Here is a 19,836-nt window from a genome sequence, read left to right as displayed (position 1 = left end):
TCTCAAACTGCTGACCTCAGGTCATCTGCCTGCCTAGGCTTCTCAAAGTGCTGGGATTACAGGCATGAGCCACCATGCCCGGCTGGCTGCTTTTTATTTTTGCTATGGGAAATAACTCTACAATAAAAATCTTGTTCATACTTTCATTCACCTGCCCCCATGTTTTTATCTATACTGTTAGAATTGGGAGGGTGTCACATAGTAGATGTTCAATAAACATTTGTTGAGTGTATCTTGTATTTCCTTAGGATGGAATACAGAAGTAATATTGTACACGTAAATGATTTAGGGCAACGTCTCATAATAAATATTGCTATTATTATGAACTATTATTAAATGAAATTTACTGGCTCTTGAAATTTATTGCCAACTTTATTTATTAAAAGATTGTGATAATTTACAATGCTGCCAGCACCATTAATTAATTAATTCAAGAAGTGTTTTTTGTTTTTTTTTTGAGACAGGGTCTTACTCTGTTGCCCAGGCTAGAGTGTAGTGGCACAATCTCCGCTCACTGCAACTCTGTCTCCTTGAATCAAGCAATCCTCCCATCTCAACCTCCTGAGTAGCTGCGACCACAGGCTCATGCCATCCCATCCAGCTAATTTTTGTATTTTTCATAGCAACGTGGTTTTACCACGCTGCCCACACTAGCCTCGAAATCCTGAGCTCAAAGCAATCTACCCATCTTGGCCTCCCTAAGGACTGGGGTTACAGGTCTGACCCACTGTGCCTGGCCTCAGAAGTATTTTTTTAGCACTTGGCATGGACCAGAAACTGTTCAAGATCCTGGGGGATAGAGCACTGAACAAAACAGACAAAAATCACTGCCTTTATGAGTTTTCATTCTAATGGAGGAGGTGAAGTTAAATATCTATTTATGTAATATATAAATAGATTGTATATAATTGCTTATCCATTTTCTTGGTTATATATATTTTTTATATGATAAGCATAATACAAACTTATAAATTGTATAATAACATGTCAGTTCATTGTAATGGATATGAAGGAAAAGCAAGGAAGATAAGATGATAGGGAGAAAGCGGATGGTTTTTTGAATAGGATGATCAGGGAAGTCTGGAGAGGTGACTTGGGCAGAGACCTGAATGAAGAAAATGAGGTGTGATCCAGCAGGAGCAGTACAGCTGGACGGAAGGGAGAAAAAGAAAGAGTGGAAGAAGAATGAATACTATTTTTAGACATCTCTCAGCAGTCTGAATGGTTTTTTTTTCTTAATGAAAATAGGTAAAAAAAATTTTACTCTTGTGAACTAAAATTATTTTCTTTCTGTTCACATGGACTGCATTCACTTACTAGTAGTTGAGGAAAAATAATACTAGTAATAGCAAAAGTTAACATTTACAAAACTCCTGCCACATATAAGGCACCATACATGTTATTTTACTGGCTTCATAACAACCCAGTGAGATATGGATTATGAACATAATTATAAAAATCATGGCTGCGATGTAATATTCTGTAAAACAGACCATTAGTAAATGCCTCTGTGTTTGGGAGGATAGAAGACAGACAGAGGTCTGAGGTAGGCTATAGGGTTTAGGCTCTGAATTCAGATAAACCAGTACCAGAGATCATACTCACCAATATCTCATGCTGCATTTATGCAACAAATTTACATTATTCTACTAACCCTATGATCCTATACTTGTTTCACCTTAAAGATAACCACAAGCTACTTTCAAAAACCTTGCACCATAGTTTCACAGATTTATAAGGTTAAAGGGAACATGCAGAAATGTCCATTCCACTTTCTACAAGCAAGATCTATCTTTAAAAATATTCCACATAGATATACGACCAAGTGGAAGAGATAGCTGTCCACTAATTTACGCTCTCCCTTCCACAGCATGGAATAGTACTTGGGAACTCAGACAGAGACTATGCTTCCCAGCACCCTTGTTTCTAGGGGTGGAGCTCTGTTTTGTGTATAGCCGTGATATGTGGCATTTCCCAGACAAGGATTTTAAGAAGTTCACCCTCCTTCCATCTCCTCAGTTCCCTGGAAATCAGTTTTCACTCATTAGGAACACTTATTTGGACTGCCAAAAAGGTTTAAAAATACACTTTTATTATATTCAGCCACTCACATTTTAATGTTTATGTATTGTAGCATCATGTATATATCTTAAAGATCCTGAATTCTATAACTTCCTTTTTAATGATACATTCTGAGGCAACAATCTTTAAAGGTAAAAGACCACAAACAAAAATTCTACAAGAAGCCCGGTGCAGTGGCTCATGCCTGTAATTCCAGTACTCTGGGAGGTGAAGGTGGGCAGATCACTAGAGCCCAGGAGCCTGGGCAACATGGCAAGACCTTGTCTACAAAAAATACAAAAACTTGTTGAGCATGGTGGCGTGTGTCTGTAGTCCCAGCTGCTTAGGAGGCTGAAGTGAGAGGATCCCTTGAGCTTGAGCCCGGGAGGTATAGATTGCAGTGAACCGAGATGGGCAAGACCCCGTCTGAAAAAAAAAAAAAAAAGCCAACAAGAGCAATGATGCTCTTTCAAAATATGGCTATTTTTTTGTGAACATTCCTATCAGTTCTAATGTTGAAATTATGCCTTCCTTGCCTAAGCATCTTGTCATTCTACATTCATTTCTATAACATACTGTTGTGGGTTAAATTTGGTCCCCCAAAAGATAAGCTGAAGTCCTAACCTTCAGTACCTGTGAATGTGACCTTTAATTGAAAATGAGCTCTCTGCAGATGTAATAATGTTAAGATGAGGTCATAATGGATCAGGGTGGGCTCTAATCCAATGTCTGGTGTCCTTATAAAAGAGGGAAATTTGGACACACACACACAGGGAAAACAAGGTGAAGAGGGATGCTTCTACAAGGATTGTTGACAACCACCAGAAGCTAACAGACAAGCCTGGAAAAAGATTATCTCTCAGAGATGCCAAGAGAGAACCAACTTTGTTTTCACCTTGATTTTGAACTTCCGGCCTTCAGAACTGTGAGACAATAAATTTCTGTTGTTTTAAGCCACCCAATCTGTGTTAATTTGTTATGGCAAGCCTAGGAAACAAATACACACACTTAAACATATTCCAGCACAGACACTTCTTATCTAAAATATGTTTTTCAATAAGAGATAAAGAGGGAGAGAGACCCAAGATGGCTGATCACTAGCAGCTCGGGATCGCAGCTCCTAGTGAAAGCGCAGAGAACGAGAGGACGCCACACTTTCAGATGAATTTTTGTTGCTGACAGACCGAGATTCCCAGCGGAGGAACCCCACGGGTCACCAGGGCGACTCTTGTGGCTGGCGCGGCGGTTTTGCTGGTGCCTTAGCATGGCAGTTCTTGGTGCAGAGTCCGGAGATTCCTGGGCAGAAAAGCACCATCAATCTTAACACCGCTGTTTTGGCTGGCGCAGTGGATTGCTCAGAGACCTAGTTAGAAAGTCAGTAATTACAAAGACGACAGAGGGATAAATATATAATAAAGGGAAGAAACCAGCCTAAAAAGAGAGAATACTCAAAATCAGAATGCCTCTCCCTCTACAGGGGATCGCAGTTCCTCATCAGCAACGGAACAAGGCTTAATGGAGAACGAGTGTGTTCCATTATCAGAAGCAGGTTTCAAAAGGTGTGTGATAAGAAACTTCTGTGAATTAAAAGAACTTGTTCTAACCCAATGCAAAGAAACTAAGAACCTTGAAAAAAGGTTTGACAAAATGCTAACGAGAATGGACAATTTAGAGAGGAATATAAGTGAATTGATGGAGCTGAAAAACACAACACAAGAACTTCGCGAAGTATGCACAAGTTTAAACAGTCGAATTGATCAAGCAGAAGAAAGGATATCAGATGTCAAGGATCAGCTTAGTGAAATGAAACGAGAAGACAAGATTGGAGAAAAAAGGATAAAAAGCAATGAGCAAAGTCTCCAAGAAATATGGGACTATGTGAAAAGACCTAATTTACGTTTGATAGGTGTACCTGAATGTGATGAAGAGAATGAATCCAAGTTGGAAAATACTCTTCAGGATATCATTCAGGAAAACTTTCCCAACCTAGCAAGGCAAGGTAATATTCAACTCCAGGTAATACAGAGAACACCACAAAGATATTCTTCAAGAAGACCAACCCCAAGGCACATAATCACCAGATTTATTAGGGTTGAAATGAAGGAGAAAATACTAAGGGCAGCCAGAGAGAAAGGTCAGGTTACCCACAAAGGGAAACCTATGAGACTTACAGCAGATCTCTCAGCAGAAACCCTACAAGCCAGAAAAGAGTGGGGACCAATATTTAACATCCTTAAAGAAAAGAACTTTCAACACAGAATTTCATATCCAGCCAAACTAGGCTTTACAAGCGAAGGAAAAATTAAATCTTTTGTGAACAAACACTTAGAGAGTTCACCACCACCAGGCCTGCTTTACAAGAGCTTCTGAAAGAAGCACTATACATATAAAGGAACAACCAATATCAGCCTTTCCAAAAATATATCAAAAAGCAAAGAGCATCAACACAATGAAAAATTTACACCACCTAATGGGCAAAACAGCCAGCTAGCATCAAATGGCAGTATTAAACTCATATATATTCAAATTGGATAAAAAGCCAAAACCCATCGGTATGCTGCATCCGGACCTATCTCACATGCAACAATACACAAAGACTCAAAGCAAAGAGAAGGAGGAAGATTTACCAACCAAACAGAGAGTAAAAATAAACAAATAAATAAAAAACAGGAGATGTAATTCTCGCCTCTGATAAAGTAGACTTTAAAGCAACAAAGATCAAAAGAGGCAAAGAAGGACATTACATAATGGCAAAAGAATCAATGTAACAAGAAGAGCTAATGATTCTATAGATCAACGAGACAGAAAATTAACAAGGACATCCAGGACTTGAACTCAGACCCAGAACAAGTAAACTAAATAAACATTTATAGAACTCTCCACTTCAAATACACAAAACATACATTACCACCTCACACCTATTCCAAAGGTGACTATATAATTGGAAGTAAATCACTCCTCAGTAATCGCATAGCATTTCATAGGTTTAAATGAAATATTGGTTGGCTGCTTGTTTGTTATTTCCTTCCCTTATTTCTTCCTGTCTACATCATTAAGTATAATTATTGGTATAAAAGAGGTTTTCAATACCCATTACTAAACTGCATTCTAGCCCGGGCAAGAAAGCAATACTCCCATTCTCTCTCTCTCTTTCTCTTCCTTTTTCTTCCTCTTCTTCATTCTTTTTTTTCTTTCTTTCTTTTTTTTTTTAAAAAAAAAAAGAGAGATAAAGAAACAGGCCAGGCGGTGGCTCACACCTGTAATCCCAGCACTTTGGGAGGCTGAGGCGGGTGGATCACCTGAGATCAGGAGTTTGAGATCAGCCTGGCCAACATGTCGAAATTCTGTCTCTACTAAAAATACAAAAATTAGCCGGGCATGGCGGCACATGCCTGTTGTCCCAGCTATTCGGGAGGCTGAGACAGAGATTGCAGTGAACCGAGATTGCGCCACTGCACTGCCTCCTGGGAGACCGAACAACTCTGCGGGAGGAAAAAAAGTAAAGAAAAGAAAAAGATGATCTATTTGTGGAATTTCTTCTAGGTTCTCAATATTCATTCTAGCAATGCCCAACTTATGATTTCAAAAGTGCATTGTTTCTTCTCCTTTTTAAGAGGTTGAGGCTGGCCTAGGAGATCCAGAGTTTGTTTTTATGAAGCAGGAACTGCAGCCAAATGTGTCATTTTCTCTGATAGAATGAGGCCCTGCAATTCAAGCTTATCTTTCAGGCAAAGTGTAGAAAGTGATGGAAGCCAACACTGTAACAGGAACTTGAACTAGTGGTGTTATTAGTTTGAGTAGCTTCAGCTATTGCTATCAATACATCTCACATCCTCAGACTGGCTCCAGTTGAGGCCAGGGGATAAGATAACTCTTCACCAGTCTTTATATTCATAATTGCGATGGTTATTCTGCTACTTTAAAATCTCCTTGGGAAAAAGAGTAAAATACTAAAAAGACTAGCAATCATGAGCACAAATACAACCAAATCAAAAAACAAAGTAATGTTTTTCATTAAAAGGCTCTGTGCACGCCGAAGCATTCTCAAAAACAGTTGACACCTTCTCCACTTGTCTTCGCAAACTCCAACTTTCTGTAGTTGTCGTTTTCCCTCTAAAAGCAACGCAAAGCTGCAGACTGCGCAAGCGCGAGTGGCGAGGCGCCCTGGGAGGATTCCGGCGCAGGCGCGGGGGCCGGGAAGTGGGCGGGCTCGCGCGCGTGCTCTGCGGTTCACTTCCGGCCAGCCCTTCCCCCGCCTCCCTCGCGTGGCCACCTCCCACTCTGCCTTCTCCTACCCAGTCTCTTCCCCAAGTCTCCCCACCCCTCGTGCTCTCCGCCCCGCTTGCCCCCAGTTCTTCCCCGCCCGCTCCATCCGGGTCGCTGACGGCTGTCTCTGGACTGGACAGCGGCGGCGTCCGCTTTTCTCTAAGGAACCGGGTAAAGTTTCATAGGGGCCGGGGAGGGGAGCAGCGGAGCAGCGGAGCAGCGGCACAGACGCCGGAGGTGCTCTGGTGCTCGTAGCCACTGGCTGACGGAGGAGGGTCCCCGGAGCCGGAGACCTGCTTCAGCGACCGCGCTGCCTTGCTCTCTGGGGAGGGGCCGCCCCCGGTCGTCCTGGGCTTCTCCTGCCCTGAGGGGCCGGGCGAGTTGTGGCCCCAGTGGGTTCGGGGGCGTGTGACGGCGTTAGGGAGGGGCAGGCCTGGCTGGGCGGATGGAGGCCGGCTCGGCACGGGGCGCTTTCTCAGCGCTTCCTGGGGGTGAGGGGCGTGGGGCGAGGGCAGGGCTGGGGCTCCCTGGCCCCGAGGCTGGAATGTCGCACCTCCCTGGGGACGGGCTTCTCTCAGGTTGAGGCCGCGGGGTGCAAGCCTCGGCCGCCGGCTTCTGAGGCTGCTGCGAGCGGGCGGTTGCCGTAATTGTCTGCTCGGCCGCGAGGTTGGGTGTTGTATAGATGATTTCTCTTTCCCGGTCCCGGTGAGCTGATCTGGGTGCACGTTCAGGGAGAGACGGGACTAAACTGCTTCTCATTTCCCTACCTGTTGCTGGCGAGAGGACGCCTGTGTCTTAAAGAAAAGGGTGGTTAAACCTCACGCGCTGAAGTCGGGATATTTTCCTGTATTACTCTTATTATATTTTTTAAATACGGGAAAACAATGCAGAACTCTGAGGAATTACCGAGTTCTGATGCCCCAAAAGAATGAAATCAAACTTCTGTTAATGGATGATGGGTCGTGGAATAGGACACCTCGGGCACTTGCTAGCCGGAACGTAGGAAAATTGAGGTTGAAACTTCGCAGGCTCTATGTAAGGAATGTGGATGACTGCTACAGAATAAGGCTGACTTCCTGTAATTGTGATATTTAGTAACGCAATGTGTCTATGTAGGTATAGATGAAGTGGACTCTGTTATTTGTGTCTTTCTTTACAAGTGAAGAAATATTCAGTCAATGTACTGGAAAGTTCTACAGATTTCGCCATCAGACTGTCAGTGCCCCAGCCCCCATTCCTATTCTTGAAAAATCAGCAGTGCGAGAGTTATTTGCAATCCACCCCAGCCCCCCCTCTAATTGTCTCAGAGGTATGGATAGATATAGATTGCCCACGGGAGAGTTTTTAGTTCCGGTTACCACTTGTAATAAAAGAAGTTGAATTTTGGAGATAATTGATATTTAAACTGCATTTTTTTCTGTATTATAATTATGTACATTGATTTAGTTTTAAAATTAAATTAGTGAGGTTGGAATGTTAGTATTTTTATTTGAAAAATGGGATCTTTGGAGGTGATTTAAGATTATGGTTTGGTAAGAGAATCCTCATTTTCTTTCTGGCCTATTAAGAATAATTGGAAGAGTCGTTTGAATTGTAGAAAATTGCTTTAAATTTCGTTTATTGGTTTTATTTCTGTTACAGATAAGAACTTCCATTTTCTGTTGATGTGGAGGTAGGTATTAGAAGGCTTAATTATACTAGGAGTTGAGGGAGATTGCAAGGTTATGTTTCTGCAGTTGGCTAAATTTTTCATTGTGTATATTTGCTTTTTGGGCAGTGGAAAGATGGCGTATTTCTTGCTCCCACTGAAATTATTTAAAGCAAAAAGTAGAAAAAACTCTGATTAATTTCATCAGGGTACTTATTCCCATTAGTTTAGTCTATCACAAGATAACCAGAAGTCAAAACTAGTTAATATGTTTTAAATTTTGCAAAGGATCATAGAAAGTGATACATTTTCCCTGAAAATTTCTGAATGATATGTTTGAAAAAATACAACTGAGTGGTTTTTGAAACTGACTAATACTTATGTAGCATATTATAAAGTATATTTAATGTTTACTATGTAGCAATTATTGTAGCCTAGCACTTTAAAGAGCAATTATACATCCTTTTTTCTTTGAAGCCATATTAACTTCTTTCTATCTCCTCAGACATAGGGTACCTCCAACTTTCCGGGGTTTCAGAAGAGAATTTTTTATTGAAACTGGAAGACCAAAATAATTACAAGCATGTTGTGCTGGGGAAATGCATCCTTTGGACAGCTAGGTTTGGGTGGAATTGATGAAGAAATTGTACTAGAGCCCAGAAAAAGTGACTTTTTTATAAATAAAAAGGTCCGAGATGTGGGATGTGGACTCAGACATACTGTATTTGTTCTGGATGATGGAACAGTGTACACATGTGGATGTAATGATCTAGGACAGCTAGGTCATGAAAAATCCAGAAAGAAACCAGGTAAGTTGAAACATTCTTAAAATTAGCTATTTCTATTAATTATATTATTTTAAATTTGAAGCATCATATAATTTCTGTAGTTCTAACTACATGTTTATCAAACTTTAAAAGCAAAGTTTAAGTTAATTATTTCCTTTTTGTTTGTATATTTATATGCTTCTAAGTACTTTATGTTGTGGTTTCTTTTTTTTTTTAACTACTAGCATTATAAGACCTTATTTTGTATGGTGATATAAAACTATAGAGAAAATCAGCCTGTAGTATATAGATCTTTGGTGTAGAGTGTATAGTGTGCAGGTCCTTTTTAATAACTTCTGTTCAGCCATCGTGGATAGATTTTAAATGCATAATTTACTCTGTGTTTTCCTTACCTTTGAGCGGGCAGGTGAAACAAGACGAAAGCTTTTTACTTTGACTTACTTGCCTAAAATATGTTTTTATTTTTCTTTTTATCCCTGTGTCATTCATAGTATTTTAAATATGTAATTTTATTTGGTTTAGTTGGAAATATCTTTTATTCGCCTAATCTTCTTTCTGTAGTATTGCTAGCTATTAAAGATTTTGTGACTATGAAGTGTCCTGATTTTGTAGTAGTTGTACAAGCAAAATTAAATAATTTGTATGGTAATGAGAATTTTGAGGAATTTGGTCACATTTCATGTTCTGTTTTCCTCGATATTGTATTTTAAAATCAAATATTTCTACAGTTAGAAATGTCGTTGTTATATGAGTTTTGCTTTCAATTATGATAAAAGTTAATGATTTCAGGTGGTAAATTCAGATGAGACTGAAGCTATACTGTGTTACAGTTCCTTCTTTAAACTGTAACAATAATGGCACCTCAGTATTTTCTATGGCACTTATTTTATCAGTTTATTATCTAAGTGGTTTCTGTTGTTAGCCAACTTTTGAGAAATTAATGTAAACTAAGATATTCAGGCATTAAATTAAGACACATTTCATCCTTCACATCATCTCATGACCATGCCAAACCTCACTTTTCTAAGTTGCAAATACTGTATAGTTTTCATCCTTTCTTTGTGGTTAAGGTCCTAGTTTATTTTCTTCTGCCTTAATGTGTAATTTATTGTTATTGGCTATGATAGTGACATTAATAACAATAGATTATTTTTTTGAGACGGAGTCATTCTGTCACCCAGGCTGGAGTGCAGTGTCGAGATCTCAGCTCACTGCCACCTCTGTCCTGGGTTCAAGGGATTCTCCTGCCTCAGCCTCCCGAGTAGCTGGGAGTATAGACTCACGCCACCATGCCCAGCCAATTTTTGTATTTTTAGTAGAGACAGGGTTTCACCTTGTTGGCCACTCCTGACGTCGTGATCAGCCCTCACTGGCCTCCCAAAGTGCTGGGATTACAGGCGTGAGCCACTGCACCCAGCCAACAGTAGATTTTTAATTATTGCAGAACTTAAAGTAATGACAGCTTTCTTGTACTCTACCTGTCTCAGAACATTTTATGGATTCCTACCAGATTTTCATAATCTCAGACACTGAGGTGGTCATATTGGTAGAAATGAATGGTAATTTACAAATACACATTTGATGATTGTCTCTGCTCCAGAGACAAATGATGCCCTTTACTATTTTTCCTTAGTTTGGAATGCTGCCTCAGGTTGAGATTTTCATGGTGCGGAGGCTGCTGATGTTCTTTGTACTTTTAACATGCCCCATAGAAATAACTGAACATTTCTCTGTATTACTTTAATAATTTCTGAAAGGCCATTGGGCAAGTAGAAAGTAAAAAGCCAGCACATAGGAATTGCCAGTACACTTACTTACGTCTACTGAGGTTTAAATTTAAGTGTTGTTGATCACCTGTTCAGTGTCCAGGACAGAAGTAGACACTGTATACTAATAGTATAATGATCATTGTGCCAGGAATGGCTTCCAACTACATAAATGAGAGTCTGAGAACCTTAACTAGCTAGAATAGGCTTCTTTGTGGTCATGTTGACATTGTGATGATTGCGTTGTGACACCTATATCATCATCCTCTTGATTCATCCTGGAAGCATTATTTGGTAATGTAAAGTTGGGGCAGTGGGTTTCCCTAATTTGTGATACCTCTTTAGGATTGCCTCATTGTTGTCCCGATTATGCCACAGTCTGTGGAAGAGAAAAGTGAAAGGCATTAACTTTGTCTTTGAGAAACTTAGACTCTGGGTTGGAAGTTAAGGTGTACATGAACAACTGGAGAGAATTGGAAATTAGACATGATGTGCTATGTATTTTGACCCTAGGAAATTTAAATTATGGGAAATATTATGGGATAGAATTAAGATTTCTGGAAGAAAATGAAGGCTTACATTTAATTCTATTGGTGATCACATAAACAACTAGAAAATAGTCTGGAGCTGAAATTGCTTCATTTTATAGAATGGGATTGTCCTGATCCTGAGAGAAGCTTTTTGTTTTCAGAAGTTCTAGTTCAGTGATATATTGAAGTGAACCTAGGTTTCAGAGGGAAGTGAAAGAAGTTCAAAAAGTAGTAGTTGCTCTGACAGGAACTTCATCTTTTAATCTCAGCCTTGATTGAAGATTTTTTTTTTTTTTTTTTTTTTGAGACAGAATTTTGCTCTTGTCGCCAGGCTGGAGTGCAGTGGCACTGTCTCACCTCACTGCAACCTCTGCATCCAGGTTCAACTAATTCTTTTGCTTCAGCTTTCCGAGTAGCTGGGATTATAGGTGCCACCACACCAGCTAATTTTACGTTTTTAGTAGAAGTGAGATTTTACCATGTTGGCCAGGCTGGTCTTGAACTACTGACTTCAGGTGATCTTCCCACCTTGGCCTTCCAAAATGCTGGAATTAACAGGCATGAGCCACTGCACCTGGCCCAAGATGTTTTTTAACTAATGTTTTTAACTAAATTTTAAGAATGTTTTTAACTAAAGTTATTTATATTTGGAATAATTCCTTAATGATTTAAATGTGTCATTTCCCCAACCCCTTTTTAAATTTGTGAATTTGAGGACTGAATTAAAAGATAAGAAGTTGTTGTATCTTACTTAATTTATTTTAAAGTCTTCTGGTAATTGAGCAAGTTGATTGTTTCTAGGACCATTTAATAAACATGGTTCACTTCAAAAGAGCTTTTTTTTGGGGGGAGGGGGGATGGAGTTTCACTCTGTTGCCCAGGCTGGAGTGTAGTAGCACCATCTTGGCTCACTGCAACCTCCACCTCCCTGGTTCAAGGGATTCTCCTGCGTCAGCCTCCCAAGTAGATGGGACTACAGGCGCGTGCCCCCACACCCGGCTGATTTTTTGTAAAGATCTCGTGCCCTCGTGATCCACCCACCTCAGCCTCCTAAAGTGCTGGGATTACAGGCGTGAGCCACCGTGCCTGACCGACTTCACAAGAGCTTTAAACTTGTGTCAGAAAGCAGACAGGAAGGAGGAAACTAAGAATTGTTTTACGTAGATTGGCTTTATAAATATACATATTCTGTAACTAATCAGGAATGAAAGAGAAAGGTAGGCTTATTAAGGATAAATTATTTTTGAGAGTCATAATAACCTACTGGAGGACTTGGCCTGACAATGTAATAAATAGATTTAACCTGTGGCCTATTGAAAAGAGGGTGTTCTGTTCTGGACTTTTTAGGAAGCACACAGAAAGATTTAACTGAATGCCTTTATTATGCTAAGGGTGCAGATTATGTCCATGGTCATCTCTGTTGTCTTGTATATGTATATCCTTTTATGTCATTACTAGCTTTTTCTGAGTTATTTCCAGAGAAGTGAATGTCTGTTTCACTTTCATGTGTTTTTTCTTCATAAGAACTTTGAAATACATTTTAAGCTAATGTCTCACTTTTTAAAATTCATAGCTAACAAATAAATATATTTAATCTTCAGTGTGCTAGACCAGTCCATTTAAATGAATTGTTGTTTTTTTTATGGTTTCAAATTCACTTCTGAAGATTTTAAGATAACCTATGGGAAGTATTCTTTTCTTTAAAATATCCTTTTCTTACTGTATTATCTAATCATAGGTATAATTTGGTGACCATGGTCCTAACTATATGTTTTGCATATTGATTTCCATTTTCTTCATGTTAGAAACAGTACTAAACTATTCTGTGATCATAATTTGTAAATAAAGTGGTGTTCTGTTTCAAAATAAGCCCTGTTATCTAAAAAATAGTTTTTTGTGTTTTACAACATTCTTTCAAATGGAGTATCTCATTTAATTCTCACAACGGTTGTATGTAGCTAAGGCAAGTATTATGGTCCCCATTTACAAATGAGGACACTGAGGTTAAAAGAGATTAAGAGACTAATAGGGTCACTGGGCTAGCACATCTTGAGACCACCCTAAATCTTGTGGTTTTTATCCTTTATCTCATAGAGTTTTTCCTTTGCTATATTTAGAAGATAGAAGAATATTTGCTCACCTTTGAGGAAGCTGGTTTCCGTTAATATTTTATTGTAATCTGAGGGTTTTTTATTTTTTTAGATGGAGTCTTCCGTTGTCATTCAGGCTGGAGTGCAGTGGCATGATAATAGTTCACTGCAGGCTTGGACTCCTGGCCTCAAGTGATCCTCCTGTCTCAGCTTCCCCAGTAGTTGGGACTACATTTATGTGCCACAATGCCTGGCTGATTTTTTTTTTTTTTTTCTTTTTTTTGAGATGGAGTCTCGCTCTGTCACCCAGGCTGGAGTGTAGTGGTGTGATCTCAGCTCATTGCAGCCTTGACCTCCCAGGTTTAAGCGATTCTTCTGTCTCAGCCTCCTGAGTAGCTGGGACTACAGACATGTGCTACCACGCCTGGCTAATTTTTGCATTTTTAGTAGAGACAGGGTTCACTATGTTGACCAGGCTGGTCTGGAACTCCTGACCTCAGGTGATTCGCCCACCTCGGCCTCCCAAAGTGCTGGGATTACAGGTGTGAGCCACTGCCCCCAGCCAATTTTCTTATGTTTGGTAGAGATGGGGGTCTCCCTATGTTGCCCAGTATGGTCTTGAACTCTACTCTTCAAGCTATCAGCCTGCCCTGGCTTCTCCAAATTGCTGGGATTTATAGGAATGAGCTACTGTGCCAGCCAAGAAAACTCTTTAAAAAATTACTATCTTATAACTAAGTTTACAATGAAGACAGCATATTTTATTATGCTTCCCCTTGTGCACAAACTCAAAGAAAAATCATTTTAAGAACTGATAAGAAGATCGAGAGTTCTATTTTCAAGATGTAATATTGCACCAACACAAACTAAAAAAATTCAAATATGTATAGTGTATTCTTGAATGAGAAAATAACTTGATTAGCAGAGCTTATAGGTAAAAGTTTTAAAAGTATGATAAAATTTTTGTGATTTATGTTGCACTCTTTTTAAAGATGATGAGCATTGATTCTGTGTTTTCCATATCCTCGAATGGTAATTTCTACTGTTTAGTCATTCCAATAAAAGCATTTGGTCACGTAGTAGTGATTACTTGGCTTGCCTTTCTTGCTTCTTCATTTTCTGACCTGTTCTCTCTGTTCATAAAACAAATCTGTAAACAAACTGCTCCTTAAAATAGTTGAAATTTAAAAAGTAATATAGGAAAATATGGGAAATAAAATTACTCACTTTAAGGATGGGTTAACAATAAAAATACCCGATTATCCCACACATTTCTTTTAAACCAAAGAAGCTCATTGTGTTTTATAACTTGATTTTCACAATACCTTCTAAGGAAGAGAAAGATGTGAATGATAGATTTGAAAAAAGTAATTACTTGGGTCAGAAGTGGAGGCTTGCTTTGAACGCTTTACTTTGAGAAAGGTTAGTGCCCAAGAATCACAGTGTCAAGGATAGGGAAAAAAATCATAATGCAAACAGATGACTACTGTTAGAGAGATGTATAATAATACTTTACTTTGTGTAGGACCCTACATCTGAGGAATTTCAAGAGCATTACACAATAACTCATGGTTCCTTTCAAAATGCTTGTGACACAATTTGCAAGAATTATCCTCATCTTAGGGGATAAATTTACGGAGAATGACAGCACAAGTTGGTAAGTAACTTGTCAAAACAGCAGGTGACTGGTGAATAGCTGTAAGTTGAATCTGAAAGTTTAAGTCTACCAGTCTCCTACCTTATTCACTAAATGTGATTATGTTTAGAATTATTTACAGTAATATTTTCTGTTTGAGGCAGATCAAATACTAGTGCACAGATTGTTTCCCTGCCATTCTATTTGATGGCCTATTAAATCATTATTTTAGAAGATGCTTACATTCCGATACCACTTTGATACTTCATTTTAACTCTGTGTGGTATAAAGGATATTTAAACAAATTAACAGAAACTTACTATGGTAATACCCAGTCTTTTTTCTGTTATATATTGTATATGTTCCCTTGTCTAACTGCTATGATGTACTACAATCCAACGTCCATAGTAATTGACTTGCAGAATTGATTTGGTGGCTAACCTTGGAACTTGGATTTTTTATGTTGTGTAAAGTCCGCCATATAGATACGTGCATCTCTCTCTAAGATGCATTGATTTGGTGAATGCTTTATAAAACTCTTAAAACCTACACAGAAGACAAAAATAGCAGTAGATGCCTAATTTGAGGAGTCTAACAAAGGGAAACTTCTTTAAAGGACTTGGAACCAGTGATTTTCTCTTGGGTATGTTAATATTTTTACGTGATTAGAAGTGAGCCACATACTTTTCTTAAAAGATCAGTAGCGTGGTAGATATTGGTTTCACAATTTGGGTAGTTACCAGATTCTTGTTGCAGATGGCAGTCTAGGTAGTCTAATTTCCATTATCTCCTTAGTAAGAATTCTTAGGTTTCCATGTTCCCAATAGGTTATACAAATGTAGCACTGTTTTTAAAGCTCATTTCTTACAAAGGCATGTATTTTTAAAACTGCTTTGAAGAAATAAAAGTTACTTCTGTATTTGTAGACTATAAAGTATATCAAGTGGTTGGGATACATATTAAAGAATCTAATAGAGGAAGTGTACTCAAATGTTTATATAAGGGTTTATGTGGGCTTGGATAGTGTTAGTGGAAAAATAGGTAACAGTAATGAGGAAACTATATTAATGAGCTCATGGTTGATCTCCTTCCTGTTCCCCTGGATTTTTATTTTTCATATTGATAGAATTCAAAAGGCAATAATTAATTTTAAATCATAGTGAATTGTGATAATTACCTTATATGCAAGAAAAACCTATGCTATGTGTAATTATACAGACATTTATTGGAGTTTTGTTTTTTTAGACACGATCTTACTGTCACTGGAGTGCAATGGGAAATCATGGCTCACTGCAGCCTTGACCTCCCTCCGCTCAGGAATCCTCCCACCTCAACCTGCTGAGTAGCTGAGCCCACATGTGCATGCCACTATGCACAGCATATTTTTGTATTTTTTGTAGAGACGGGGTTTCCCTCTTTTTCCCAGGCTGGTCTCGAAGCCATCCTCTCACCTCAGGCTCCCAAAGTGCTGGGATTATAGAGATGAACCACCATGCCAGGCTTATTGGAATTTTTTTTTTTTTTAAGGGAAATGTCGTGAATTTTGGTGGCTTATTCTTTAAACCATAATGTTTTATTTGCCTAGATTTACTCTTGTTTGTTGTTGTTGTTGAGACGGAGTTTCACTTTTGTTGTCCAGGCTGGAGTGCAATGGTATGATCTCTGTTTACTGCACTCCGTCTCCCAGGTTCAAATGATTCTCCTGCCTCAGCCTCCAGAGTAGCTGTGATTACAGGCATGTGCCACCATGCCCGGCTAATTTTGTATTTTTAGTAGAGACAGGGTTTCTCTCTGTTGGTCAGGCTGGTCTTGAACTCTCAACCTCAGGTGATCTGCCCACCTTGGGCCTCCCAAAGTGCTGGGATTACAGGCATGAGCCACCGTGCCTGGCCGATTTACTCTTTTGTCTTCATTCGTAGCATGGCACAATTTTGGTTTAGCCTTTCTTGGCCATAAAACATTCTGGAATCCTTTAGTAATGGGCTTTTCACAAATTATTTGAAAATATCTTAACTAATTTTTTATTCATATCTAAGTTTCGTCTCATTTTATTCCTTTGCTAGGTGTTATGCTGTTCTGAAATAACACATTTTTAGTTTATCATACTTGTTTTCTATTATAAAAGTATTACATGTTCTTGGTAGAGAATTTGTAATACATAGGAAAGTAAAAACTGCAGCCATCTTGCATAGGTAAATACTATTGTTACTTGAGACGTTTTCTGTATTCATTTATGTTTCTGGTTACAAACTGGGGTATGTTCTTGTATCTCAAACTTTTTTTTCCCTAATAATAATTTAGCATTTTCCCATGTTTAAAAATTTTAGGAATATTGTTAATGATAATTAACATTTCATCATTTAGATGTACCAAAATTTATTTAAGTATTCTGTTTTTTGGAATTTATTTCCAGATTTTGTTGTAAGTAATACTGTAATGAACATATGTGTGAATTTGGTCTTTATTTTCTTTTTCTTTTTTTTTTTCTTGAGACAGAATCTCACTCTGTTGCCCAGGCTGGAGTGCATTGGTGCCATCTTGGCTTCCTGCAGTGTCTGCCTTCCAGGTTCAAATGATTCTCCTGCCTCAGCCTCCCGAGTAGCTGAGATGGCAGGCATGTGCCACCACACCTGACTAATTTTTGTATTTTTAGTAGAGATGGGTTTCACTATGATGGCCAGGCTGGTCTTGAATTCTTGACCTCAGGTGGTCCACCTGCCATGACCTCCCAAAGTGCTGGGATTACAGGCATGAGCCACTGCACCCAGCCTATTTGTTTCTCTTAATTATTTAGTTATTTTTTACTTTTAGGGGACAGGGCTTTGCTGTGTCTCTCAGGCTGGAGTGCAGTGGCATGATCTCGGTTCATGGCAACCTCTGCCTCTTGGGCTCAAGCAGGAGAATCTCCTGCCTCAGCCTCCAGAGTAGCTAGGATTACAGGCATGTGCCACCATGCCTGGCTAATTTTTCTATGTTTAGTAGAGATGGGGTTTTGCCATGTTGACCAGGCTGGTCTAGAACTCATGGCCTCAAGTGATGTGCCCACCCCAGTGTGGGAATTACAAAGTGCTGGGATTACAGGCATGAGCTACGCTGCCTAGCTTCTACTTCTTTATTATTAGTATTATTATTTTGAGACAAGAGTTTCGCTTTTGTTGCCCTGGCTAGAGTGCAGTGGCGTGATCTCATCTCACTGCAGCCTCCACCTCCCAGGTTCAAGTGATTCTCTTGCCTCAGCCTCCTAAGTAGTTGGGATTACAGATGCCTGCCAACATGCCCTGCTAATTTTTTGTATTTTTAGTAGAGACGGGGTTTCGCCATGTTGGCCGGGCTAGTTTTAAACTCCTGCCCTCAGGTTATCTACCTGGCTTGGCCTCCCAAAGTGCTAGGATTACAGGCATGAGCCGCCACACCTGACCTACCTGTTTATTTCTTTAGGAAAAAGAACATCTTTAATTTTAAGGAATGAGAACAGAATTTAATTTATTTTAATTTATTTATTTTTTTCCTTTTTTTGACCTTCAAAGCTACTGTAAATCAGGAATTTATTTTTTAAGCACAGTTGCGTTTCATTTTACGAAGTTGATACGCTCATAAGGTATTTGTAAATGAGTTTTTAAAATGTATGACAAGGCCGGGTACGGTGGCTCACACCTGTAATCACAGCACTTTGGGAAGCAGAGGCAGGCGGATTACGAGGTCAGGCGTTCAAGACCAGCCTGGCTAACATAGTGAAACCCATCTCTCCTAAAAAAATAGAAAAATTAGTTGGGTGTGGTGGTGTGTGCCTGTATTCTCAGCTACTCAGGAGGCTGAGGCAGGAGAATTGCTTGAACCCAGGAGGCAGAGGTTGCGGTGAGCCGAGATCATGCAACTGCACTCCAGCCTGGGTGACAGAGCAAGACTCTGTCTAAAAAATAATAATAATAAAAGTAAATAAATAAAATGCATGACAAGCTTTTGAGTACAATATGATGTATATCATTTAAAGATCTAGTAGGGAATAGAAAACAAATGCACAAGTAATAGAAATGCGATTAAAATATGCTAAGTGTTATAGGATGTATAAACAAGAGTGCTATGTAGAAATAGTATAACCATTTGGGATGAAGTGGATTGTAGGTGAATATTTGTAAGAAAGATAGCACATTAACTAGAAGGATATATATAGTATTTCAAGGAGGAAAGAATGAAGAATGCTTTATAGGTAAAGCAGCTCGGATGGCAGCAGGCAAGTTTGAGGCTTACTAAGGGAAGGGTAGTCCATGTAACTGAGATGTCTGAGAATAGCAAGCAGGAAAGTTAGGCAAAATTGAGGTCAGATTATAGAAATAAATTAAGGAACTTGAATTTAATTTGATGAATATCTATCCACTGATAGTTTGTAATGGGAATTACCATGGACTTATGAAGGAAAAGTTGAAAGGGAGAGAAATTGGAGGTAAGGAAATTAGGCTGTGATGATAGTACTTTAAAGCGAGAAAGGAGCAGGTAGATGATGGAGAGACTTAGGCAGAAAGAATGGACAGGCTTTGGTAACCAGATGGAAATAAATAGTAACTATAAAGGCTTTGGTAACCAGATGGAAATAAATAGTAAATGTAAAGGAAAGAGCCAGGTATGATCCTAGGTGGAATTGTTAGCTGACAGAAATAAGGAATCCAGGAAGAGGAGGAATATTCTCTTTTATTTTAAGAGGCAAATTAAGAGATTCTGGTGAGGTGAATTTTGTAGCAAATTAATAATAGATGAGTGAGCAGTAAGAAATTTAGTACTGTAAGTGGGGAGAAAGACCGGGCTAAAGGCGTGAAGTGTTTTATTTTCAATTTTGTTTTATTTTCAGTTCAGATAAGCTAACATTCCACCTGTAGACTTCTCCCCAGTTCTAACCTGTTGAGTAATTAACAATTCATTAACATTACTTAATTTTGTGCTTTTGGAAGACTGCTTAAGGTATGTGGCGATGTAGTACCATTATAAATTTAAAGTAATGTAAATGGTTGCTTCCTCCATGTGTTTTGTAAACCTGAATTTTCTTTTTTCTTTTTCTT

The 19,836-nt window shown here is 39.0% G+C and overlaps 1 protein-coding gene across 3 annotated transcripts in view; it reads left to right on the top strand.

Annotated features, from left to right (window-relative positions):
• The first annotated feature begins 6,357 nt into the window (after positions 1–6,357).
• HERC4 (HECT and RLD domain containing E3 ubiquitin protein ligase 4) overlaps positions 6,358–19,836 on the top strand; it is a 150,474-nt gene continuing 136,995 nt past the window's right edge. For 2 of the 3 annotated variants that reach the window (XM_012451401.2, XM_012451400.3), the window contains exons 1-3: positions 6,358–6,498; positions 7,969–7,999; positions 8,481–8,784. In XM_012451401.2, the coding sequence (XP_012306824.2) occupies positions 8,559–8,784 (226 nt within the window). In that variant the 5' untranslated portion in view covers positions 6,358–6,498; positions 7,969–7,999; positions 8,481–8,558. Of the gene's footprint in view, positions 6,499–7,968; positions 8,000–8,480; positions 8,785–14,683; positions 14,807–19,836 lie in introns of those variants that run through there. The other variant, XM_064374175.1, reaches the window with a different exon arrangement.

This window comes from Aotus nancymaae, unplaced genomic scaffold (genome assembly GCF_030222135.1).
Source record: "Aotus nancymaae isolate 86718 unplaced genomic scaffold, 86718_ANA_hifiasm-v0.15.2.pri h1tg000010l, whole genome shotgun sequence".
Lineage (NCBI taxonomy): Eukaryota > Metazoa > Chordata > Mammalia > Primates > Aotidae > Aotus > Aotus nancymaae.
This window is presented reverse-complemented; position numbering and strand designations above follow the sequence as displayed.